The sequence below is a fragment of the Loxodonta africana genome, chromosome 18 (assembly GCF_030014295.1).
Source record: "Loxodonta africana isolate mLoxAfr1 chromosome 18, mLoxAfr1.hap2, whole genome shotgun sequence".
Classification (NCBI taxonomy): domain Eukaryota; kingdom Metazoa; phylum Chordata; class Mammalia; order Proboscidea; family Elephantidae; genus Loxodonta; species Loxodonta africana.
Genome location: NC_087359.1, coordinates 44,073,476 through 44,101,449, shown reverse-complemented (window position 1 = coordinate 44,101,449; position 27,974 = coordinate 44,073,476). Strand labels below are relative to the sequence as shown.

The window sequence follows — 27,974 nt, the reverse complement described above, 5'->3', positions numbered from 1 at the left end:
AGGCTGTGGTCTTTGCTTCAAGTTCTCTTCACTTTCAGCAAGCAAGGTTGTGTCGTCTGCATAACGCAGGTTGTTAATGAGTCTTCCTCCAATCCTGACAGCCCATTCTTCTTCATACAGTCCAGCTTCTCGGATTATTTGCTCAGCATACAGATTGAACAGGTATGGTGAGAGAATACAACCCTGACACACATCTTTCCTGACTTTAAACCACGCAGTATCCCCTTGTTCTGTTCAAATGACTACCTCTTCATCTATGTACAGGTTCCTCACAAGTACAATTAAGTGTTCTGGAATTCCCATTCTTCGCAATGTTAATCATAATTTGTTATGATTCACACAGTCGAATGCCTTTGCATAGTCAATAAAACAAAGGTAAACATCTTTCTGGTATTCTCTGCTTTCAGCCAGGGTCCATCTGACATCAGTAATGATATCCCTGGTTCCACGTCCTCTTCTGAAACCGCCCTGAATTTCTGGCAGTTCCCTGTCGATATACTGCTGCAGCTGGTTTTGAATCACCTTCAGTAAAATTTTACTTGTGTGTGATATTAATGATATTGTTCAATAATTTCCACATTTAGTTAGATCACCTTTCTTGGGAATAGGCATAAATATGAATCTCTTCCAGTTGGTTGGCCAGGTAGCTGTCTTCCAAATTTTTGGCAACGACAAGTGAGCACTGGGCTGCACCCCTTGGTTGAACTTCTCAAATGGTATTCTGTCAATTCCTGGAGACTTGTTTTTCGCCAGTGCCTTCAGTGCAGCTTGGACTTCTTCTTTTAGTACCATCGGTTCCTGATCATATGTTACCTCCTGAAGTGGTTGAACGTCGACCAATTCTTTTTGGTATAATGACTTTGTGTGTGCCTTCCATCTTCTTTTGATGCTTTCTGTGTCATCTAATATTTTCCCCAATATTGCGACTTGATGCTTGAACTCTTCTTCGGTTCTTTCAGCATGAGAAATGCTAAGCATGTTCTTCCCTTTTGGTTTTCTATCTCCAGCTCTTTGCACATGTCATCATAATACTTTACTTTGTCTTCTTGAGCTATGCTTTGAAATTTTCTGTTCAGTTCCCTGACTTCATCATTTTTTCTTTTGCTTTGGCTACTCAACGTTCAAGAGCAAGTTTCAGAGTCTTTTCTGACATCCATTTTGGTCTTTTCTTTCTTTCCTGTCTTTTTAATGGCCTCTTGCTTTCTTCATGCATGATGTCCTTCCACAACTCACCTAGTCTTCGGTCATTAGTGTTCAACATGTCAAATCTGTTCCTGAGATGGTCTCTAAATTCAGGTGGGATATACTCGAGGTCGTAATTTGGCTCTTGTCGACTTGTTCTAATTTTCTTCAGTTTCAATTTGATCTTGCATATGAGCAACTGAAGGTCTGTTCTGCAGTCAGCTGCTGGCCTTATTCTGACTGATGATATTGAGCTTTTCCATCATCTCTTTCTACAGATGTAGTCAACTTGATTCCTGTGTATTCCATCTGGAAAGGTCCATGTGTACAGTTGTTTATATTGGTGAAAAAAGGTATTTGCAGTGAAGAAGTTGTTGGTCTTGCAAAATTCTATTGTGCAATCTCTGGCATCGTTTCTACCACTGAGGCCATATTTTCCAACTATTGATCCTTCTTTGTTTCCAAGTTTCGCATCCCAATCACCAGTAATTATCAGTGTATCCTGGTTGCATGTTCCATCAATTTCAGACTGCTAGAAGCTGGTAAAAATCTTTAATTTCTTCATCTTTGGCCTTAGTGGTTGGTGCATAAATTTGAATAATAGTCATACTGACTGATCTTCCTCGTAGGCGTATGGATTTTATCCTATCACTGACAATGTTGTACTTCAGGACAGGTCCTGAAATGTTCTTTTTGACAATGAATGCAATGCCATTTCTCTGCAAGTTGTCATTCGTGGCATAGTAGACTATATGATTCTCTGATTCAAAATGGCCAATACCAGCCCATTTCAGTTCACTAATGCCTAGGATATCGATGTTTATGAGTTCCATTTCATTTTTGACAATCTCCAATTTTCCTAGATTCAAACTTTGTACATTCCAGATTCCGATTATTAATGCATGTTTGCAGCTGTTCCTTCTCATTTTGAGTTGTGCCACATCAGCAAATGAAGGTCCTGAAAGTTTTACTCCATCCATGTCATTAAGGTGGACTCTACTTTGAGGAGGCAGCTCTGCCGCAGTCATCTTTTGAGTATCTTCCAACCTGAGGGATTCATGTTCCAGCACTATATCAGACAATGTTCCGCTGCTATTCATAAAGTTTTCACTGGTTAATTCTTTCCAGAAGTAGACTGCTGGGTCCTTTATCCTAGTTTGTCTTAGTCTGGAAGCTCAGCTGAAACCCGGCCACCATGAGTCACCCTGCTGGTATTTGAATACCAGTGGCATAGCTTCCAGCATCATAGCAACACACAAGCCCCCACAGTACAACAAACTGACAGACACGTGGGGGGTTCCCTACGTTATTAGCAATAAAACAAATATACAAACAAAAACATTTGAAAACTTGAAAGTGTACAGAATGTGTTTGGACACAATGGGCCAGGGAGGAGAGGTACCTTGGTGTGCAGTCCAGAGGGTGACAGTGTAGTAAATAGGAAAATTACACATTAGTAATTTTCAGAAAAGTGACAGAATGACTAAGTGATCCTTCTTTCCTTCATTCCTTCTCCAAAAAATATTGCTATGTGTCAGGCACCACACTGGGGACTACATATATCATTGTGAATAAGATCAGTCAGAATCCTTACCTTTCAGGAGGCATACTGTCTTCCTGTCCAGGCAGAGTTAATAAAATCATCACAGATATTGATATATAGTTAGAAACTGATATGAAGGGAAGGAACGGCATCTAAGAGCACATATAGGAAAGACACTTGGCTTAGGCTGGGGGTGATCAGGGAAGGCATCCCCTAGGAAGCGACCTTTGAATTGATATCTGGAAGTAGTGAGGGAGAGGCTGTGGCGGGCGGTGGCGGGGGGGGGGGTGCTGTTGCTAGTCAGAGGAAATAGTTTATAAGATAAGGAAAAACTTGTTCCTTTCCAGGAACTGAAAGAATGCCACTATGGTTGAAGCATAGAGATGAAGAGCCAGAGAAATAGAGGGCAGAAGCTACAATATACAGTCACTGCTCACAAGGCATTGTAGGCAACTAAGTATTAGAAAGATTGTCGGGAGGGAAATGGGCATGGTATATAAGAGCAGACAAAGTTATTGAGGTCTGATAAAAACTGATGGTAGTTTAGGCTATGGTGATGACAGTAGAGATCAAGAAGACCGATGGATTCAAGAGATATTTAGAGAGTAAAAAAGCCAATGGTGCTAATAAATTAGGTACGGGTGTTATGGGACAGAAAATAGGATACTCCTAGGTTTTGTAACTTTGTGCAACTAGAAGGTGCCATCCATCAAGATTGGGAATCCTGGAGGAAGTTCTGTTTGGGAAGAGGTGGGCAGAAGAAGGTGTGTTCATATCATGAATTCTGTCTCAGACATGTTGAGTTTGAGATGCTTTTTTGAGATCCAAGTAGAAAAATATTGATCAGACAATGGGATATACGGGTTTGAAGTTTAAAAGAGTGTCTAGGCTCAAAAAGGGTCTAAGATTGAACTTTTAGGACTCCAGACGAATACAAGACTAACTGGTGGGGTGAGAGGGGTCTTGGAGCTCTTATCTTTCCTTAACTCAGTACCTTGTATATTTGTTCTCAACCTGTAGGAGTCCCTGGGTGAAGCAAACGGTTAAGCATTGGACTACCAGCTGAAAGGTTGGTGGTTTGAACCCACCTAGGGGTGCCTCTGGAGATACGCCTGGTGATCTGCTTCTGAAAGGTCCATAGGCCTTGAAAACCTACGGAGCAGTTGTGCTCTGCACACACGGGGTTGCCATGAGTTGAAATCGATTCAACAGCAACTAAAAACAACAATACAGACTGCCTCTATCTCTTAGAGATGGGAGAACCTTCCTCCCTACTTGAACTTGAAAAATGTGTTCATATTGCCCCAAATTTGAACTCTGAATATGTTTTTCAAAGGTACATGATATTTTGGCTATACTGAAGAAGTACTGCATTTCTTATCTGCCAGGTGTTAAACATGTGAGCGGGAGGGGAGGAGAGAGGAGAGAGGAAACTAACCATGATTAATTGAAGAAAGTTCCTTCTGAGTTTTAACAACCCCCTTACATATGATGTTTGGGAATATAAATGGAAAATAATCCAGCTATAATTTGAGATTGCCTGCATTGTTAATTCCGAGATATTATAATGTTAAAATAAAATTACAGCAGGTTAAAGCATTCATGTGCATTTAAAAACAATACTAACAATTGCTAATTCAGCCATTTATAAGGATAATCTAACGAGCCCATGTGTCCTGTTCTATGACTGCACCTACCATGCAGAAATTTTGTGCTGATTAGAAGTTTATGGACTTGCCTAACCTAGCAGTATTTAAAAACAAACAAACCCACTGCCGTCGAGTTTGTTCCGACTTCACTCATAGCAACCCTATAGGACAAAGTAGAACTGCTCCATAGGGTTTCCAAGGAGCACCTGGTGGACTTGAACTGCTGACCTTTTGGTAAGTAACCGTAGCTCTCAACCACTACACCATCAAGGTTTCCTAACAGTATTTAGAACACAGTAAATGCTATTAACTTATTATCTAAAAATTATTTTTTTAAAAAATTGTATTAATTTTGTATTTGCAGAGTAAATATTATGCATATAAACTATCCACCTCGTGGAAATATAAAAAATAAAATGTAAGCATTGGACAATTATTCTTTTCCAACACCTTCCTCTATTTTGGCCATTTTCTTCTGTTGGACAAGACCAGGTGTAATCAAAGAACATTAATAACTCTGTGCTGCTCTCTAGTGGTAAAAACAGAATATAGTCCCTTACAAGGTTTGTTTTTTAACCACCTTTTTGAAACAGTGAAATGCTAGGAAAACCAGTGAGAGAAAATAAATACTATGTATATAATTTCTTAGTCTGACAACACTGACAACAGATGAAGAACCGCTCAGCAACTGCTATCGATTTATTCCTCTAACTACAAATATTTTTCAGGGTAATAAAAAAGCACAAATTGATGCTTGTCTTAAAAAGAAAAATTCTTTTCACCTGTTAAGTACCTTCATCTAATAAGTTATTATATTGTATCAACTGTATTATAAGAAATACCTTAGCTATTTCTTAGAACTGGTAACACACACATAATCTCAGCATTAAAAGTAAAGTAGAACTAAACCTCTCAGTTCTGAGAAGAAAAACTTCAGTTTTTACTTGAAATTGGTTAAACTCAATAGGTTCCTTCTAGTATCATCCTTTATTCTTGCACAATAGCTTTAGCATTTAAATATGCTCTTACTTGGCTAATAATTTAAATTTAATAGTCGAAATTTTATATCATGATAATATCCTGAACTTACTAGGTTTAACTGTTTTCAGTGTGTAGTAATTACAACTTGGAAAGTATATTTGTAAGGTGTCATTATCTGAACAAGCCTGAAACAACTGAAATCATACTACTATTTTGGAAGCTACTCTACTGGTGAAATTGGAAATGCTGATGGCGTAGTGGTTAAGAGCTACCACTGCTAACCGAAAGGCTGGCAGTTCAAAATCCACCAGGCACTCCTTGGAAACTCTATGGGGCAGTTCTACTCTGTCCTTAGGGTTGCTATGAGTAGGAATCGACTTGATAGCGGTGGGATTTTTTTTTTTTTTTATTGGTGAAATAAATTTTTTTTTCCCTAACAAGGAAAAAAAAAAAAATCTACTTAAAACTGCTTGGTAAACAAGTGTTTGAGGTGGGGAGGTGAGAAGGGTGGGATTTGCCACTATCAGGATCAGCTCAAAAGTTAATCTGAGGAAATACTATCTATTTAACCAAACAATGATGACAACAACAACAAACTTAATGATAACAGGATCCTTTCTCAAGCTATACTGCTTGATATTAATAGGAGATTTTACTTATTTAATTCCTTATACTCTATATCTTTCCAAAAGGGACTTGAGGCAATTTTCAATAAACGACAAATACAGAATAGTAGAACAGAAATGGCAAATGAGAACCAAATGCAAATACAGCAACCAGGATGTTAATCAAGTTGCTGGGGTTTGTGCTTCAAATTTCGATCTGAGCTTTCCAGTAACCAAAGAAAAATATATTACTTTAGTATAATACATATAATATTACATATTATGTATTTCTTACATTGAAGAGGAGAGTAGGATTTACTAATCACTCAAAAGAGACAATTTAAGATCTCACTTCTAAATCTAATGTCTCATGTAGATGTTAGTGAATGATATAACTAGCCAACTCCTCAATAACAATTTTACTGAAAATTTAGAAATGAGTGGATTTTATTTCAGGGTTGGATTTTTTTGTTTGTTTTGTTTTTGTAACTAGAAAGAGCTAACTGAATGTAGTTCAAGTTATCCAACTTAATCCAAACTCAGAGTAGTAGATGATGCTGTTGTTACGTGCCATCGAGTCAGTTCCAGCTCATAATGACCCTATAGGACAGAGTGGAATTGCCCTCATGGGGTTTCTTTCCAAGGAGCAACTGGTGTATTCGAACTGCTGACCTTTTGGTTAGCAGCCAAGTTCTTAACCATTGTACCACCAGGGCTCCAGATAATGTTTTTATATATACTTTCTATCAACCAGACTTAGGATAAGAGTTGAACAGCATGTAATTCAAGAATATATAACCTTTAGCTAGAGCCTAAAATCTACGTTGTTTTCATATGTGAGCAGCCTACTCATTTGTTAGGTTAAAGCTCCTTGGAGCTAAAGGTCCATTTTTCAGTCCCTTTGTGTCTTTCTCAGAGGCATGGTCACATAGACACTCAGCTAACATTACTAATTTATGGATGAAGTAGGGAAACAAACCTGGCCATTAGGTGGTTTTTTTGTTTGTTTTATTTTGCTTTTATTTTAATTTTTACCTTATAACAGTCTCCTCCAGGAATGATTTCTTGAATATATACCAGGGGACCTTCATTGCGGTTAATTCCTCCTAGGATCTTCAGACCAAGGCCTGTTTCCTTTGCAACTGTAATCACCTGAAAAGCCTGATCTCTGAGATAAAATAAATTAGCATTGACAGGTTAGTTCAGAGATCTGAACCAATCTTCCTTTAAATTACTTTTTAAATCAAATTCCTAGACCTAGACAATTTCAAAATACTCAGTGCATACTAGCAACTAGATTTTAAAAAGTATAGTGATTAAAACCAATGAAACAGATTTCCTCACCTGTATTTTTAATTTTCTTTGCAAAACTTATAAGAAATTGTAGCAATAATACATATTTCTTTGGAGCAGAACAAAAGAAAATATTTTAAAATATTATGTAAATAAATTTAAAGATGCATTAAAGATGACTGACGAGATTTGCTTTTAGCTGATTTTTGGACCACACTGAATGATTCCAAAACTAAATATTTTAATGAAATAGGTAAATAACTTTAAAAGACATGTTTGTGGCCATTTAAAACAAAATAAATATGACTTCTATCTGAATGTCCAAAGGAAAAAAAAAAGAGGAGGGAGAACATCAGTCTTTCAATTTAGAATGAGTCCCTGCGTGGTGCACACTATTTAACATGCTCGGCTGCAAACTGAAAGGCTGGAGGTTTGAGCCCACCCAGAAGTGCCTCAAAAGAAATGCCTGGTGATCTACTTCCCAAAATTGGCCACTGGAAACCCTACGGAGCACAGTTCTGTTTTAACACAAATGGGGTCACCAGGAGTTGGAGCCAACTCAATGGCAACTTTTTTCCTTTTTTTGACTGTTTGTTTGTTTTGTTTTATTTTTTCTGGTAAAAAGTACTTCCTGTAGCTGCAATTTTACCAGAAAAAAAGAGCCATGCCATTAGAAAAGAAGGTACTTTCAAAAGAATTCTCCAAATGGTAGACCCCGAGTTGCCTTTCCAGACACTTGGTTCAGACCTTGAATAGAGTTTGAGACAAGGCTTAGGGACGCTAGCTCACTTATTACATACTGAATTCTGTGTAAGAAATACACATACTTTGTGCCATTCAATTTAATATTTATAAAACGTCTAAGATTAACACTTCCCTAACCAACCAAAGGAAACCCTGGTGGTGTAACGGTTAAGAGCTATGGCTGCTAACCAATTTAAATTATTGCTACTATTTTGGAAGCTATTGGTGAAATTGGAAACCCTGGTGGCATAGTGGTTAAGAGCTACAGCTACCGACCAAAAGGTTGGTAGTTCAAATCTACTAGGCGCTCCTTGGAAACTCTGTGGGGCAGTTCTACTCTGTCCTTTAGGGTCGCTTTGAGTCCACCAATAAAAAAAACCTCGTTGCCGTCAAGTTGATTCCGACTCATAGCAACCTAACTGCTGGCCCAAAGCTATAAAACTGGAAAGTAGTGATGTTAGCCCAGTCTTGTTCCTGAGCCCAAATGTGATCTAAGATATATTTCATGGTAAACAAATAAAACCATGCTTATATATATTTTTTTTTTTATATATAGGACTTTTAGTTATCTTCAAACATATCAAGTAACTGAAACTCCCATTAAAAGAAGAGGTATCTCACATCTTACGTATCACTATAGCTTTCAGAAAAAAGTTTTATTAGCTTTTGCCATAGAAATTCTCTCAATATCTTTAAGAAAACCATTGAGTTCAAAAGTTACATTATAAAAATAGAATACAAAAATTTTAAAAAGACCTACACAACTACACAACTATGTGTTTTTGAATACTTTGGTCTCCATATAGCACATCATCTAGGGTTGCATTATACTGAACTCAGCTCTAGTGCTGGAAGACCTGTCTGGCTACTGGGGCAATAGTCAATTAGCTAGAAAAAAGGCAGAGAGGAGGAGTGGGTCAGAAATGTTCTACTGATATGGATTTCAGCACCTCAACCTACTCTATAGGACTTTAGGTTGCAAGTGCCATAAAGGAGTGTGGCCTAGGGAGGGAAGAAAGGAAAATGAGGTACCTTATTAGCAAATCTCTCCAGTAACCTCTTCTGAATTTCCTTCAGTGGGGGTACACACATTCTCCAGCATATATTATTGATTCAACAAAGTGATCCCTCTTTTTCTAATCCCAATAGTATCTACTGGGATGCTCTGTTGGGTAGCAGTGTGTATACTTCTAATCTTTTTTTTCTATAAATCTGCCTAAATTTTTTTAAAGTAACTTCATAGTATACAAACCGTTTTCCTTTTTTTTTTTAATCCAGCATTATTGCAAGCAATCTTTATGTTGTTGAAAGTTCTTCTTAAACATAAATTTCAATGGCAGCATAAAATTTATACCTACAGCTAGGACCTTATTTTAAAATTCCCTTATTGTTAAGACTTTAGGTTACTTACTTTTTAATAATCTTTTGCTATTAAAAATTGTTCCGCCACTCAAGTTTAATTATAATAAGAGAATTTTAAGTTAAAACTCCATGGAGATACTACTATTCACCTATCAGAGTAACAACACTTTAAAACTTCAACAACATATCGAATGACAAGGCTATAGGGAAAGAGGCACCCTCTACATAGTTAGTGGAAATGCAAAGCAGTAGGATTCCTAAAGAGATAATTTGGTAATCTCTAAGAAAAATTTACCTTCTGATTCAACAATCCTATTTCTCAGAATCTATCCCAAAAGTACTCTGTCGAAAACTACAAAATGGCTTATGTACCAGGTTTATTCATTGTGGCATAATCTGTAGTCACTGAAGATTGTGAACGATCCAAACGTCCATCATTAAGGTACTGATTGAATAAACTATGGTACATCCACAGATAGGATACTATGCAGCCATAAAAGGAGCAAGGAAGATCTGTACAAACTGAAGTGATTGCCAGGATAAAATTTTTGTTTAAAAAAAAAAAAAAAAGCAAGGTCAAAACAGCATATATTACCTTTTGGTTAAGAATCTGCTGGGGGAGTATAATTCAAACATGTATATATGTATATGCATCTGTTTACACTAAAAGAAGCATGGAAAAAGATGAAGAAACTAATAAAAATGGATACCTACAGAAGAAATGGAGCTCTGGTGGCTCAGTGGTTAAGGGAGCAGCTGCTAACCAAAAGGTCGGCTGTTTGAATCCACCAGCCGCTCCTCGGAAACCCCATGAGGGCAGTTCTACTCTGTCCTATAGGGTTGCTCTGAGTTGGAATCAACTCGATGGCAACAGGTTGTAGAAGAATAGAGCAGAGAGCGAGGGACAAGAATGAGAGCAAGGTTACTCCAAATACACCTTGTTATCTGTGTAATATGTTTGCAAAATGGCCACCAATTCTTCCCATCCCTATCTGCATGCCTTTTTGAAATATGGCTTCACTGCTCCTTCCATCAAAAGGTGAAGTCTATACCTCCACCCCTTGAATTTAGACTAAGCTCTATGGAGTTCTTCAGCCAATGAGACATCAGCAAATGTGAGGGAAATAGACATTTGAAAAAGCCCTGTGCTTGTTGCTGGGAACTGTTCCACCATTATGTGAAAAAGCCTGGGCTAGCCTCCCGGAGAATGAGGAACCAGGTGGAAAGAGACCTCAGCCACCCCAGCCTTCCCAGGTGAGGTCCCAGAACATGTGAATGAGGCCAGCCTACATTCTCTGGCCCAAACCAGAAGAACCACTTAGCTAACCCACAAAATCACAAGAAAGAATAAACGCTTATTTCAAGGCACTTTGGGGTGGTTTGTTACTCAGCAAAAGCTAACTCTTACATTATGTAATTTTTAAAGAGAAATCATAAAATAGTTTCTATATTCAAAAATCAAATCAAATAAAAAATAAAAGCAATCCCTACAAATAATTCTAAAAGAGAATGCTGAATCTATTCCACACATTGATTTACATTTAAAGGTAATTACTGACCAACTTTCACATTACTATTAGCCTAGATCACAGTAAATAGCTAGCTTATAAAAAAACTTAAAAAAAACTTTTATCAATATACTACATATTTCAAACTATGAACATTCAAAACCAAAACCCACTGCCATTGAGTCGATTCCGACTCATAGCGACCCTATAGGACAGAGTAGAACTGCCTTGTAGAGTTTCCAAGGAGCGCCTGGTGGATTTGAACTGCTGATCTCTTGGCTAGCAGCCGGAACACTTAACCACTATGCCACCAGGGTTTCCTTGAACTTTCAAAACATACTAAATTTTAATTTAAAAATTACTTTTCAAGTAGACTGGATGTTGGCACAGCAGATGTATTTTTATTCATACTTTTCACCACAGTAGTCTTGGATTTAACAGCTGTGTAAAGGAAGTTCTTGAGGAAGAACCTAGAAAATCTTCTTTTCCTAAGATTGGAGAAGTGGGAAATAAATTGTTAGGTCTTAAAACAATCAAATTTTATTCCAACTTTGCATAAAAGTATTATATATACTTGGCACATAAATACTATGTACCTCGGTATAGATGTTAGATGTATTTTATACATTTTGGGCTATGACATTTTAGTCATTGCTAGTAACAAGTGAAAGGTGTGAAGACAGCTCTCACCTCCCTTCACATGTATATGTATCTACATGTATACATACAAACATATGTGTGCATATATATATTTACACATATAAAATCTGCATTCTCTGGCAGAACTGAAAAATACAGCTAAGCTTTAGGTAACTATAATGGTTTCTACCATTAAACCACCCCCCTCCCCTCAAAAACAAAAAACCAAACCCATTGCCATCAAGTCAGTTCCAACTCATAGCGATCCTATAGGACAGAGTAGAACTGCCCCACAGAGTTTCCAAGGAGCACCTGGTGGATTTGAACTGCTGACCTTTTGGTTAGCAGATGTAGCTCTCAACCACTACGCCACCAGGGTTCCCCTTCTACCATTAAAAACCTTAAAAATCACATAATAAAAAAGTGAGGGAAATGCTCCTTGTAAGCACAAGGCTAGGAAGTTTACAGTCAGAATGTTTGCAAAATAACTACACAATACACTTGAAGAAAACAGAAATTTTTATTTTCTCACCTACTATCTTGAGAGACTCCCTGCAGATCCTGTATTACTCTGACTCATATTACTCCATGAGCTTCTTAGACACTTTCTATGAAAAGAAAAAAATATGATTTCAATGTTTCATAAAACTCCACTGTTGAAAATTAAGAGAATAATGGAGTTTCTTTTAATTAAAACAAATCATATTTAAGCAGAGGCTTACCATCTCTGATAAAAAATCTGAATGAAGCACAGAAACTTAAAGTTCAAAAAGACATTAGGATCATTTAGTCCCCAAACCAACCAAACACAATGCCATAGAGCCAAATTTTGACACATAGTGACTTTATAGGACAGGGTGGAACTGCCTCATAGGGTTTCAAGGCTGCAAATCTTTATGGAAGCAGACTGCCACATCTTTCTCCCACAGAGCCGCTGGTGGGTTCGAATCGCTGACCTTTCGGTTAGTAGCCAGGCACTTAACTATTGTGCCACTAGGGTTCTTTGGACCATTTAGTACAACCCTTTTATTCAGGATATGAAGCTACTCAGAGAGATTGTGTACTTTTCCCACATAAATGAGAAACTGTGGTGGTCTTACCAGCTAAGACCCAGTCTTTGGAGCCTAGAGTATGGGACCTTAAGATCAGATAAACCTGGGCTTCAATTTGAGCCTTAGTTTCTTCATAGGAAGAGTAGAATAATATCGCCTACTTCAGAAGGTTATTGTAATGATTAAATGTGATTTGGTAAGCAAAATATCTACAGAGAAGTTACAATTAATGGTTATTAATTAAATAGCTGTTAGTTCCTCTACTCTTCTCTCTCTCTTTTTTTTATCACCACATGTCTCTCCTTCAAAGGCTTCTGTCTTTGTTGATAATTCCAAAATGAATTAAGACGACACAGACCAGTGATTGCCTTGAGACTGAAAGGGAATAGGGGATACAGCACATAGGGGCACAAGGAAACTTTTGGAGGTGATGGATATGCTCATTACCTTGATGGTGGTGATGGTTTAACAGGTAGATACACATGTCAAAACTTACCAAACTATACATGTTAAATATGTGCTGTTTATTGCACATCGATTATATGTTAATAAAGCTTAAAAAAAAAACCTTTTTTAAAAAACCTGATTTGCAGTTAAAAATGGCAACTTGACCTTGGAGTTTATCTCCTTTCTCTCCCAAGAGCACACTACTATGAGAGTAAAGTGTTACAAACAGTATAAACTTATAACGTTAAAGAGCAAATGGGAGAAGAGCCATCAGCAGACGAAAATTTTCAATAAACTTCTGGAAAACAAAAAATAGATGACGGAGTAATAATCTATAAAAGAGAACTAAAGATGCTGAAGCCTAGGGGAGTGTTTTTTAGTCATTCTTAAGTGTGCACAAACATGTAGAAAATGACAGTTGTATGGTATACAAACAGAAACGGGTGTTGAAACAGAGGTGACAAGCACAGCTCTGAGAAGCTGAGACAATCAATACTTCAGCACAAGAGTAACTGACTCATAGCAAAAGAAAAGGTGGAGAGAGATGAAGGAAGACCAGTCTTAACAGAATCCCAGGAAGGTTGAAAACTCAGAAACCCAAAGTTCTAGGGAAAGCCAAAATGAGACACAGAACTTAAAACCAGGGTAATAAATCCTTCTCCTCTCCAAGCCCTGCATTAGATGAAATCATAGATTCTTCTCTAAGAAAACTGAATGAACTCTGGCAAAACGAGCAAACTAACTTTTTGGGAGCCTAATGCAGAGTTGTATTCCCTGGTTTGGGGAAAAAAACCTACTTCAACTTTCATAGCCCCTCTAGCAGGAAGCAGCAGGAACAGTGGAAGCCATTCAGATCCACAGCAGCCAGAGAAATGAAGCCACCAAGCAACAATGGCACTGCCAGCAGCATAAGCCCAATGGCCATGAGGCAAGAAAGCTACTCATTGCTCCATGGGGAAAAGAAAGAGAACTTGAGAGCGAGGCTTAAAATCCTAGGGCTTTGGAGAGAGCCTGAAAGCATTTCCCTTGAGAACGGGAACCAGACAAGGATGCCCTTTATCACCACTCTTATTCAACATTGTGCTAGAGGTCCTAGCCAGAGCAATTAGGCTAGACAAAGAAATAAAGGGCATCCAGATTGGCAAGGAAGAAGTAAAATTATCTCTATTTCCAGATGACATGATCTTATACACAGAAAACCCTAAGGAATCCTCCAGAAAACTACTGAAACTAATAGAAGAGTTCGGCAGAGTTTCAGGTTACAAGATAAACATACAAAAATCATTTGGATTCCTCTACATCAACAAAAAGAACATCGAAGAGGAAATCACCAAATCAATACCATTCACAGTAGCCCCCAAGAAGATAAAATACTTGGAAATAAATCTTCCCAAAGATGTAAAAGACCTATACAAAGAAAACTACAAAGTACTAGTGCAAGAAACTAAAAGGGACCTACATAAGTGGAAGAACATACCTTGCTCATGGATAGGAAGGCTTAACATCATAAAAATGTCTATTCTACCAAAAGCCATCCATATATACAATGCACTTCCGATCCAAATTCCAATGACATTTTTTAATGTGATGGAGAAACAAATCACTAACTTTATACGGAAGGAAAAGAAGCGCTGGATAAGTAAAGCACTACTGAAAAGGAAGAAGAAAGTGGGAGGTCTCACGCTACCTGATTTTAGAACATTTTATACAGCCACAGTAGTCAAAACAGCCTGGTACTGGTACAACGACAGGCACATAGGCCAATGGAACAGAATTGAGTACCCAGATATAAATCCATCCACATATGAGCAGCTGATATTTGACAAGGGCCCAGTGTCAGTTAATTGGGGAAAAGATAGTCTTTTTAACAAATGATGCTGGCATAACTGGATATCCATTTACAAAAAAATGAAACAGGACCCATACCTCACACTATGCACAAAAACTAACTCCAAGTGGATCAAGGACCGAAACATAAAGACTAAAACGATAAAGATCATGGAAGAAAAAATAGGGACAACATTAGGAGCCCTAATACAAGGCATAAACAGAATACAAAACATTACCAAAAATGACGAAGAGAAACCAGGTAACTGGGAGCTCCTAAAAATCAAACACCTACGCCCATCTAAAGACTTCACCAAAAGAGTAAAAAGACCACCTATAGATTGGGAAAGAATTTTCAGCTATGACATCTCTGACCAGCGCCTGATCTCTAAAATCTATATGATTCTGTTAAAACTCAACCACAAAAAGACAAACACTCAATTAAAAATTGGGCAAAGGATATGAACATGCACTTCACTAAAGAAGATATTCAGGCAGCTAACAGATACATGAGAAAATGCTCTCGGTCATTAGCTATTAGAGAAATGCAAATTAAAACTACGATGAGATTCCATCTCACTCCAACAAGGCTGGCATTAATCCAAAAAACACAAAATAATAAATGTTGGAGAGGCTGCAGAGAGATTGGAACTCTTATACACTGCTGGTGGGAATGTAAAATGGTACAACCAGTTTGGAAATCTATCTGGCATTTCCTTAAAAAGTTGGAAATAGAACTACCATACAGCCTAGAAATCCCACTCCTCAGAATATATCCTAGAGAAATAAGAGCCTTTACATGAACAGATATATGCATACCCATGTTTATTGCAGCACTGTTTACAATAGCAAAAAGCTGGAAGCAACCAAGGTGTCCATCAACAGATGAATGGATAAATAAATTATGGTATATTCACACAATGGAATACTACACATCAATAAAGAACAGTGATGAATCTGTGAAACATTTCATAACATGGAGGAACTTGGAAGGCATTATGCTGAGTGAAATTAGTCAGAGGCAAAAGGACAAATATTGTATAAGACCACTATTATAAGATCTTGAGAAATAGTTTAAACTGAGAAGAACACATTCTTTTGTGGTTATGAGAGGGGGGATGGAGAGTGGGAGAGGGTTATTTACTGATTAGATAGTAGATAAGAACTACTTTAGGTGAAGGGAAGGATAATACTCAATACAGGGAAGGTCAGCTCAACTGGACTGGACCAAAAGCAAAGAAGTTTCCTGAATAAACTGAATGCTTCGAAGGTCAGCAGACCAAGGGCGGGGGTTTGGGGACTATGGCTTCAGGGGACATCTAAGTCAATTGGCAAAATAAATTCTATTAAGAAAACATTCTGCATCTCACTTTGAAGTGTGGCATCTGGGGTCTTAAATGCTGACAAGCGGCCATCTAAGATGCATCAATTGGTCTCAACCCACCTGGATCAAAGGAGAATGAAGAACACCAAGTCACAAGATAATTATGAGTCCAAGAGACAGAAAGAGTCACGTGAACTAGAGACTTACATCATCCTAAGACCAGAAGAACTAGATGGTGCCTGGCCACAACTGATGACTGCCCTGACAGGGAGCACAACAGAGAACCCCTGAGGATACAGGAGAACAGTGGGATGCAGACCCCAAATTCTCATAAAAAGACCAGACTTAATAGTCTGACTGAGACTAGAAGAATCCCGGTGCTCATGGTCCCCAAACCTTCTGCTGGCCCAGGACAGGAACGATTCCTGAAGACAACTCATCATATATGGATTGCACTGGACAATGGGTTGGGGGTTGGAGAGAGATGCTGATGAGGAGTGTGCTACTTGTATCAGGTGGACACTTGAGACTGTGTTGGCATCTCCTGTCTAGAGGGGAGATGGGAAGGTAGAGGGGGTTAGAAACTGGCAAAACGGTCATGAAAGGAGAGACTGGAAGAAGGGAGCGGGCTGACTCATTAGGGGGAGAGTAAATGGGAGTATGTAGTAAGGTGTATATAAGTTTATATGTGAGAGACTGACTTGATTTGTAAACTTTCACTTAAAGCACAATAAAAATGATTAAAAAAAAAAAAAATCCTACGGCTTTGGCTAGGTAGTGACTAGGAGTCAAGAGCCACTGCAGTTGTCCACAGATTGATGTAGTCATGGGAGAGAGTTCAACTATAAAAGTAAGTTTCGTTAAGTTCATTATAGATTGCTTTAGTCACCCATGGAAGCTGCAGTCAAGAAATTAAATGACACATTTCATTGGGCAAATCCGCTACAGAAGACTTCTTTAAAGTGTCAAAAAGCAAAGATGTCACTTTGAGGAGTATGATGTGCCTGATCTAAGCCATGGTGTTTTCACTCACCTCATACGCACGCAAAAGCTGGACAACGAATAAGGAAGACCGAAGTAGAATTTATACCTTTGAATTATGGTGTTGGCAAAGAATATTGAATATACCATGAACCGCCAGAAGAACGAACAAATCTGTCTTGGAAGAAGTACAGCCAGAGTGCTTCTTAGAAGCAAGGACGGCGAGACTTCGTCTCACATACTTTGGGCAGGTTATGAGGAGGGACCAGGCCCTGGAGAAGGACATTATGCTTAGGAAAGTAGAGGGTCAGTGAAAAAGACGAAGACCCTCAAAAAGATGGATTGACACAGTGGCTGCAACAACAGGCTCCAGCATAACAACGACCATGAAGGTGACGCAGGACCGGGCAGTGTTTCGTTCTGTTGTACTTATGGTTGCTATGAGTCGGAACTGACCCGATGGCGCCTAAGAACAACAACAATACATGCATGGGGAGATTCTCAAACCTCACGGGAGGAAATCTGATATAACAATAATAATAGCAACTACCATTTATTGGCACTATGTGCCAGATATTGTGCTAAGTATTTCAAACGTTATTTATTTAACACTGACGAGCTCTGGTGGTGCAGCGGTTAAAGGGCTAGGCTGATAACCAAAAGGTCTGCGGTTTGAATCAACCTGCTGTCTACAGGAGAAAGATGTGTGGCAGTCTGCTTCCATGAAGATTTACAGCCTGGGAAACGCTATGGGGCAGTTCTACTCTGGCCTACAGGGTTGGTGTGAGTTGTAATCGACTCCATGGCAGTGAGTTTTTTTTTTTTTTTTTAACATTGTGGAAAATACCCTGGGAATGAGTAACAAAAGCTGAGCTCAAATGGCAGTACCGCTCATTCCAGCTATATGGACTTAGAAAAGTTATCTAACTTCTTGGCATCTCCTCATATTAAGATGGGAAGAGTAATACCTAGCTCAAAAGGTTGCAGTGAGTATTTAGTAAGGTCTGAAGAATTGAGCAGGCTTTCTTCTCAGGGTACCAAAGTAAGGTCCGCATCTACTGCTGACTTGTTCTAATTACATCCCCAAGTAATGGAACATATCCAAGTTAAACGGATGTATCCATATTAAATCACTACAATAGACTCCATATAATGTTAAACGTAACAGGGCATTTAAATATATTTCTGTTTTCAAGTATTTAAATAATTTTAAAATATCAAAATGTCTGGCAGTGTCCTAAGTGCTGCAGATGAGATCAAAAGCACAGCCAGCTCCAAAACCAGTCAAATGAACAGACATCAGGATGGTGTTAAGTGCTACGAAGGACGTATGCACAGGCTGCCAGAGAAGCCCTAAGGAAGGCCACGTAACCCAAATGGAGGAGCCATCATTGAACACTAATACAGCCAAATACTATGTTACGGATTTTAACCTTACAGGGCAGGTATTATTAACTCAATTTTACATAAAAGAATACCAAGTCATAGAGAAGCTATGTGACTTGTCCATGACCACGAAGCTAAAAGGTGGTGAGGTGAAATTTGAATTCAGTTCTGCCTGGCTCCATACTCAAGTTTTTTCTACTACAGCATGCTGAGAAATTAAGTTATGTATAAAAAACTTCATTCTCCAAAAAAGTAGGAGAGTGTTAGCAATAGTAATATGATGTCTCTCTTACATAAAGACGACCCTACTGATTAAGCTTTATTCAATAACAGGAATGGGTTTAATCTCAGCTATCTGAACGTGACGGTTTTCTTTTTTTTTTAATGACCAAGGTATCCATTGCATATCCTCAAAGATCATAAAATGTCTTTCCCTTCTCTCTGTCTTGCCTGTTTCCTACTCCTCCCTTCTTTATACAAGTTAGCAAGGCCCTCATCACCAGGGCTCTGGTAAAGTTACACACACACACACACACACACACGACTTCATATTATTTATGAGTGACACAAAAGGAAAACATTTTGTTCTTTTACTAAAAATACGCACATTCAAAGAAAATACATTGTTTCTCTGGTTTGGTGAATCCTAAGAGGAAAACAGGTTAGCAAAATACAGAGAAAGAACACTGGGGAAAAATCTTGTTTTATAAGATGAATTTACTCCAGAAAATTTAAAGTAGGGCTTTGTTTTTATATATTCATCTCTTTACTTATGTTCTTATTAAACCAGTTTTTATCCATCTAATTAGAAATTTGATCAGATAAAAAACCTGCCCATCATGCATATGTTTGAGTAGCAGAGCTAGTAATTTATATTTTCAGAGTCATGACATTCAATGCTTCCTAAAACTAGTTCTTTTTACTACACCAAAAATAGAGAAACGAAAAGGAAAAACGATAAAAAATCTTCTGACAAAAATTATCTTAACTTGATGAAATTACCATAATGCAATACAATTTATTTTTTTTGAATAGCTAATACATTCCAATGCTCCAAACACACACACACATATATATACACACATACATACATCCTATCCACCCCTACACCACTTCCACACACTTAAGTATTCACTGTTTTAGTCTTATTTATCCTTCTAGTTATACAGATATAAATGTACATGAGTAAATATTTTGATCCCCTGATGTTTGTTTTTTTCAGAGGCAGCACACAATCAGGCACAAAGCATCTCGTTGTACAGCTCTGCACTGTACAGTTCCCGAGGGTATTGGTCACACAGACAATGACATGAACTGGTTCTCTGGGGTACACAGTAGGCCCTGCATAGGACATGTGCTGTTGTACAGGCCCCGCCCCCCATCACTTGCTACATATATAGTTTGGAACTCTTTCCATATTTTTACACAGCTTTCTCGTTTTTTTTTTTTTACAACTGCACAGTATTCCTTTTTATGAATGTATAATTTATTTATTCCTTTATTGATATTCATTTGAATTGTTTCCAACTTTTTGCTCTGATAAACAGTGCTGTTATTTTTTTTCTCTCCACTTTCTAGGAGTTCTTAAATACTAGGGTGATTATCCCTCTGTCTGCACTATGAATTACAAATATTTTTAACTCCTTTAGTTCTTGCTTATGGATTTTTTGTTACACTGGAGTTTGTAGTTAAATTTATTAATCTTTCATTCTTCTGGAATTTAAGTCAAATTAGAAAGTCCTTCTCCACTCCAAAGCTATAAAGATCTCTCATGTTGTCTTCTAGTACTTTTATAGTTTAATTTAAAAATCTTAGATTCATTTAGAAACCATTTTAATGTACAGTACAAAGTATAGATTCAACTTATTTTTTCTCCCAATGAGATCACCTAATTGTTTCAATCACATTTATTAAATAATCCATCTTTACTCCAATAATAGGAGATGTGACCTTTATTATATACCAAATTCCAGAAGTATTTGGGTCTGCTTTTGTACTTTTTATTCTGGCCCATTTACCAGTCTATTTATTCATGCACCAATATCATTATATTTTAATTATTGAGGCTTTATACGTTTTTAATATTTGGTAAGACCAGTACCCCCTTATTGCTTTTTTTTTTTTTTCTTTTCACAAAGTTTCCCTGGCTATTTTCAGTTGTTTATTTTTATACATTAGCTTCAGAATCCCCTTATCTTGTGTAAAAAAAAAAAAATTTGTTGGGGAATCATGTTAAGTTTACAAATTAATTGAAGAAGTATTGATGTCTAGGTTCATAATGTTGAATCTTCCTGTCTAAGAACCTGGTATGTCTTTCCATTTGTTCAAGTCTTCTTTTGTGACCTTCAATGTTTTTTTTTTAAAATATTTTATTGTGTTTTGGTGAAGGTTTACACAGCAGTTTAGGTTCCCATTCAACAGTTTTTACACAAGTTACTCAGTGACATTGGTTACATTCTTCACGATGTGTGAGTATTCTCATTATTTCCATTTTGGTTGTTCTGTTTCTTCTATAGTGTCTTAAAGTTGCTCTCATGTGGGTCTTACACATTTCTTATTTATTTCTAGGTATTTTATCCTTTTTTGTTGTTGTTGATAAAAACTGTTGTTGGAAAGTCGTTAAGTGTTCTACCATATAAAAAATAATCTCCTTATGTCTTTATTTTGAAATGTTACTAATAAACCAGTTGGAGGGAAAACAGGCACAATTTATATGTTACATTTTTGTTGAAAACTGTATAGTTGCAATATGTTGGTTTATATCCAAGTGCATCTTATTCAACACTTTAACAACATACACACATATATACACAAACACACAGATACACATCTTGCTTATAAAAATCAATTAATTAGAAGATTTCTTGAGCTATGACTGCAAAGATCATAAGACTCATAAAAGCTTAGTAAGTAAGCAGTTAATTCCTATCCTCTCTTGCCAAAGGACTTTTACACCTACTTCAAAAAACTTAACAAGAAGCTGTGTGGGTCAAAGGATTCCAAGGTGTTCTAGTTATTTCGCCAGTGGAAAGGGGAAGGACAGGTGTGGTAACAGTGAAGAAAAGGTTTGTTGACTTGATAGCAAGCTACCATGTGGTATTAAGGTAAATGAGGGCATTAATAACAATAAATAAAAAGCTCATGCGAAAGGTACTTTGTCAGAAGCTATTGCCCTAATATACATCCAGATGTCCTTGAAGGTCCACCAGTTTATCATGATCAAGTAACTGGGGACTTTAGTTCTTACTGGGTGTGGGAGCTTATGCTTGTTATTAGAGAGAGAACAAAAGAAAAGAAAGAAGCTCAAGGCGGCTTTAAAGTTTTTTTTTTTTTTTTTTAAGGACAGTATGCTGTTATCTTTTCCAAGGGCCAAAAAGGAGAGCCTTAGTTGAATTTTCAGGTTCACACACTACATAAAGTAACCAGATTCCAGCTAGAACAGTAAGGATATATAGGGTACCCTCATGATTTTATGTTCAAACAGAGACATTTAATTGAGGTTAGAAGAGTCTAACAAAGGTAGCTAAGTACAGACTGCAGCACTTAGAAATATTCCTCAAAAGCAAAAATTCTGCACATTTAGCAAATAATTGAACGATAAAGAAAAAAGGTTTAAAAAAGTGAGAGAGTAAAACATTTTAATTAGGGATATAGGATATCACTAATAATAGGAAATTCAAATCCAGGGCTTGTCTACCAAAGGCAAGACACTAGGTCTTTTTAATACTCTTTGGTTGGCAAAAAGTGACACAACCAGCACAGAAAGTATTTGTTAGTTCATGAATTCCATCACAGCATAGTTAATAATGGCAAAACATTAGAAACAATCTAAATACTCACAGCAAATATTAAGAAACAATCTATGAAAAAATGATAGTTGGTTAAATAATTTACAGTATATCTACATACTGTAATACTCTGTAGTCATCAAAAAGGATCATGTCCATCTATATCACTTCACATTTGTTGATTTGGAAAGAAGTCCCCAATATAAGGTGAAAAACAACAGCAGGCTCCAAAACAGAAGGTACAGAATGACCTCATCTTTTAAAATTGCAGTTAAGAAAATACATAAACTAAAATGAAACAGTAATAATAAGTGGCAGTTTGAATTACTATTAGTTTTCTTTAAATTAGTCTGCATTTTCCGAATGTTTCATAAAGAGTATTACACTAATTGGGCATATTATTTTCTAAAGAGGAAAAATATAAGAAATAGGTATCAGGTTTGGCTGTTCCTTCTTGGCATCTAGTATTTAAAATGAGCTCTCCTAGTTATGTCTCCTTTAAAGTCACTTTCCCTTTATGTCATTCTCTTTCACCTCCATTTGCCAAAGTACAACAAATTTTGCAAGATGAAAGAAAAAATACATTAATCTGGTGGTGTTTGCCTTTTTTAAGCTGGCTATGTACTTTATATAATTCTTATAACTACTCCTTTGTAAGTAAAGGTACAGGCAGTAAAAATATATAAAATACGTTTTTTCTGCTACAATTTAAAAAGACTAATAGCTGAGAGACTTATAGTAGAAACAGTGTTTAATATTGATTTCTTCTGAAAGATAAAGTAGTAGAGAATCCATATCCTCTAAAGTCTGTTTAAAAAAAACACCATGAAATTGTTCTTGCCACTGGTTTTCCATTAATAAGTTCATTGCATTGGGAAAAGTGCTTATCTAGAAGTCAAGATCTGAGTTCGAGTCCATGTCTGCTGCCAACTGGCCACATGACTTCGAGCAGCCACTTGAAACTCCTCTGCATCCCAGTTTCTTCATATGTAAAACAAAGAGATCGTCTATAAAATTATCTTTAAAGGTTCTTTTCTGACTCTACAAGTGGAAAATCACAATATCTCTCAATGTTTTTTGAGACAAGGATTTTCCTTAAATTGAACCTATAAGATCAGTCTGGTCCACAAATGGGATAAGGGTGGCCGGCAGTCAGAACATGTGGGAAGACCTGGAGGGGAGGAGAAAGGCACTTGTGTAGTGAAATTTTACTTTAAAATCATTTCAAGAGAGAAGGAGTCCACGATGGTGCTAGCTACCCAATAAATAATCTGCCTGGATTCTGTAACTAACAAGTTAGAAACTCCTACCATTTATTGACTCACTTCAGCTAACATTAAAAATGTAAACATTTTTTTTTAATAATTTTTATTGAGCTTTAAGTGAACATTTACAAATCAAGTCAGTCTGTCACATATAAGCTTATACACACCTTACTCCATACTCCCACTTACTCTCCCCCTAATGAGTCAGCCCTTCCAGTCTCTCCTTTCGTAACAATTTTGCCAGTTTCTAACCCTCTCTACCCTACCATCTCCCCTCCAGACAGGAGATGCCAACACAGTCTCAAGTGTCCACCTGATACAAGTAGCTCACTCTTCATCAGCATCTCTCTCCAACCCATTGTCCAATCCCTTCCATGTCTGATGAGTTGTCTTCCGGAATGGTTCCTGTCCTGGGCCAACAGAAGGTTTGGGGACCATGACCACCGGGATTCTTCTAGTCTCAGTCAGACCATTAAGTCTGGTCTTTTTATGAGAATTTGGGGTCTGCAACCCACTGATCTCCTGCTCCCTCAGGGGTTCTCTGTTGTGCTCCCTGTCAGGGCAGTCATCGGTTGTGGCTGGACACCATCTAGTTCTTCTGGTCTCAGGATGATGTAAGTCTCTGGTTCATGTGGCCCTTTCTGTCTCCTGGGCTCATAGTTGTCATGTGATCTTGGTGTTCTTCATTCTCCTTTGATCCAGGTGGGTTGAGACCAACTGATGCATCTTAGATGGCCGCTTGTTAGCATTTAAGACCCCAGACGCCACATTTCAAAGTAGGATGCAGAATGTTTTCATAATAGTATTATTTTGCCAATTGACTTAGAAGTCCCCTTAAGCCATAGTCCCCAAACCCCCGCCCTTGCTTCGCTGACCTTTGAAGCATTTAGTTTATCCCGGAAACTTCTTTGCTTTTGGTCCAGTCCATTTGAGCTGACCTTCTGTGTATTGAGTATTGTCCTTCCCTTCACCTAAAGTAGTTCTTATCTACTAACTAATCAGTAAATAACCCTCTCCCACCCTCCCTCCCTCCCCCCCTCGTAACCACAAAAGAATGTGTTCTTCTCAGTTTATACTATTTCTCAAGATCTTATAATAGTGGTCTTATACAATATTTGTCCTTTTGCCTCTAATTTCGCTCAGCATAATGCCTTCCAGGTTCCTCCATGTTATGAAATGTTTCACAGATTCGTCACTGTTCTTTATCGATGCATAGTATTCCATTGTGTGAATATACCACAATTTATTTAACCATTCATCCGTTGATGGACACCTTGGTTGCTTCTAGCTTTTTGCTATTGTAAACAGTGCTGCAATAAACATGGGTGTGCATATATCTGTTTGTGTGAAGGCTCTTATTTCTCTAGGGTATATTCCGAGGAGTGGGATTTCTGGGTTGTATGGTAGTTCTATTTCTAACTGTTTAAGATAACGCCAGATAGATTTCCAAAGTGGTTGTACCATTTTACATTCCCACCAGCAGTGTATAAGAGTTCCAATCTCTCCACAGCCTCTCCAACATTTATTGTTTTGTGTTTTTTGGATTAATGCCAGCCTTGTTGGAGTGAGATGGAATCTCATCGTGGTTTTAATTTGCATTTCTCTAATGGCTAATGATCGAGAGCATTTTCTCATGTATCTGTTAGCTGCCTGAATATCTTCTTTAGTGAAGTGTGTGTTCATATCCTTTGCCCACTTCTTGATTGGGTTGTTTGTCTTTTTGTGGTTGAGTTTTGACAGAATTATATAGATTTTAGAGATCAGGCGCTGGTCAGAGATGTCATAGCTGAAAATTTTTTCCCAGTCTGTAGGTGGTCTTTTTACTCTTTTGGTGAAGTCTTTAGATGAGCATAGGTGTTTGATTTTTAGGAGCTCCCAGTTATCTGGTTTCTCTTCGAAAAATGTAAACATTTCTTGTTGTGAAGTTTGGCCTATAGATTCGGTATTACACTTGAAGAGACAAGTAGTATACTTTAAGAGACCAAAAAAAAAAAAAAAAAGCAAGAGAGCATTTAGAAAACCATGGAACTTGTTGCTAGACCTTATCACAGGAGGGATTCTTCAAGACAGCATTTTATTTACTAATCGACTTGACAGCAATGGGTTTTTTAAAAAATATAACTCCCATGTCTGATCTCATTGTGCATGTGGTCATAATGAATTGAAGGCAGGTAACAAAAAAAAAATAATAATTTTTTATTTTTTTTAACAACAAACTACAACAGGGCTGTTTAACAACATTGACAAAATCAGGAATGACTCCCCTCACTGGGCTAGACTTGACTTAACTGATCCTTTTAAAATAACATGAAAGTCTCAGGAAACCAGGAGATAAAAGATTAGTTGAAGGGCTATTTTATTATTTTACTGTATCCTTTGTTCTGTACCCAAAAGCAATATTCCCTTAGCTAGTGCATTTTTTTTCTTTAAAAATCTAAGCAGTCCAGGAATGCTGCTCATTTGTCTTGGGGGTGGCCACATAGCATTTGCCTGTAACACACAGCCCAACTCTATGGGAAATACCAGAAAGCTGCTTCAAAAAGGGAGATATTCTGATCCTTTCCATGCCCTTTCCTGGGACAAAACAAGGGGCTGTGGTGATGTCTAGTCAAAATTCCATCACCCAGTTTGAGCCACATTAAACAGTAAATAAGCATAACTGCTGGAGAGAGAACCGTAAGTCACAGGAGTTTTCTATGCATACATTTTCTCCCCTTCTTACAAAACATACTTCATTTAAATTTGGTTCCTAGATCCTACAGTGATGTGATCAAGAAAAACTGACAACAGTCACAAAATGCAAACCCCACTGGTTACTGTAAGCAAGGAGAAAAAACATTAAATATACAATGACAGCAGATATTTAGACCCACAAAAGGACATATGACCAAAAGTCCCTAAGAACAAAGACATATTTTCTTTTTTTTTGCTAGTATTCTTTTACAACAGCTCATTCATTTGTCCCTAGGCTATGGGCCAATCCTAAATGTCACAGTTTCATGAAATTTATAAAATTCAGTGATTAATCATGATGGTATTATGCCTACATACTCAATAATGTAGAGCCAACCATGCTCAAAAAATATCAAGTAAACTACTATCCTGACACTCAGCAGTGGAAACATATATGATGAACAGGCCAAATTGCTCATCTAGTCTATTAAAATGTTGGACAAAAACACAAGGAACTAGGTCCTATGTATTCTTTCTTCCAAATGTTTCACCAATTAATCATTCTTTCTTCTCCATTCCCACTGCCTGAATTCAGACCCTCTTCTAATTCACCTGAAGTCCTGTAAGTTTCTTAACCCACCCTTCTGCCTCCAACCTCTTCCCGTTCCACTCTGTCCTCCATGTTATTGCTACCAGTTACCTTTCTCAAACACAGATCTGAACATGATACTTACCCACTACTTAAAAATCTTTAAATCTTCCTTTTATCTATAGGAGAAATGCCCAAATTCCCTAACTTGCCATAACCAAAAAAAAAAAAAAAAAAACCACCAAACCCACTGCCATCAATTCTGACTCATAGTGACCCTACAGGACAGAGCAGAACTACTCCATAGGGTTTCCAAAGAGCGGGTGGTGGTTTCGAACTGCCAACCTTTGGGTTAGCAGCCTGAGCTTTTAACCACTGTGCCATGAAGGATCCAATTTGGCAAAAATTGTCTTCAATGTACTTTCTAATATGATCTCCCACCAGACCATCTCAAACTTCAGATGTTCACACTATTCTAGACTATTTGCCATTCCCAGCAAAAATACGTAAACTGGACATGATGATAGCTAGCTTAAAAAAGTTCATAAGGTTTAATTATTTACTGCCAAGAAATGATAAAAAAAAAAAAAAATAAAGGTGCCAAAAATTAAAAAGTAAAGGCACCATGTATGAAATGTCAGACCAGCTGTTGATACTTTAAGTGTGTAATCAGCATCTCCACCTACAGAACAGGATTGTACTAGCCTTGCCCTGAGGTTCTCCCATTCCAATCACGGTCAAACACAAACTCACAGGAATTGCTGTCTAGAGCTATTCATCAATTTAAATCTCTAGAGAAAAAAATACCATATTTCAGCATCTCCCAATCTTACATTATTATTTACCCATATCCATTGAAAGGCCTATTACTAGCACGAGAATCAGATCTAACCTTGGTCTGTGATCCCAATCTTAAGTTCCAACTCTGCCTGGGCTATTTTCTCTAACTTTGAATACATAATGTTTTTCTAACTTTGAAATAAACAATTTTGAAATGAACATCTTACAGATAGGTATCTACCCACATAATGATTTTAACTGAAGCAGGAAAAAAAAAAAAATCCCCTAATATTAAGGATCAAGTTGCCGCTTTGTTGTCTGTTGTCCATCGCAAGGTTGCTTTCTACAAGTTGCAG

The 27,974-nt window shown here is 37.5% G+C and overlaps 1 protein-coding gene across 8 annotated transcripts in view; it reads right to left on the bottom strand.

The window, feature by feature from the left end:
* The window catches only part of STXBP4 (syntaxin binding protein 4), a 200,433-nt gene that overhangs the window by 167,631 nt on the left and 4,828 nt on the right, over window positions 1-27,974 (bottom strand). For 4 of the 8 annotated variants that reach the window (XM_023553563.2, XM_003414609.4, XM_064271255.1 and 1 more), the window contains exons 2-4: window positions 12,039-12,114; window positions 11,230-11,355; window positions 6,996-7,128 (exon numbers count right to left, since the gene is read on the bottom strand). In XM_023553563.2, coding sequence (XP_023409331.1) covers window positions 6,996-7,128; window positions 11,230-11,276 — 180 coding nt within the window. In that variant the 5' untranslated portion in view covers window positions 11,277-11,355; window positions 12,039-12,114. The other 4 variants (XM_064271258.1, XM_064271259.1, XM_064271256.1 and 1 more) reach the window with 2 other exon arrangements.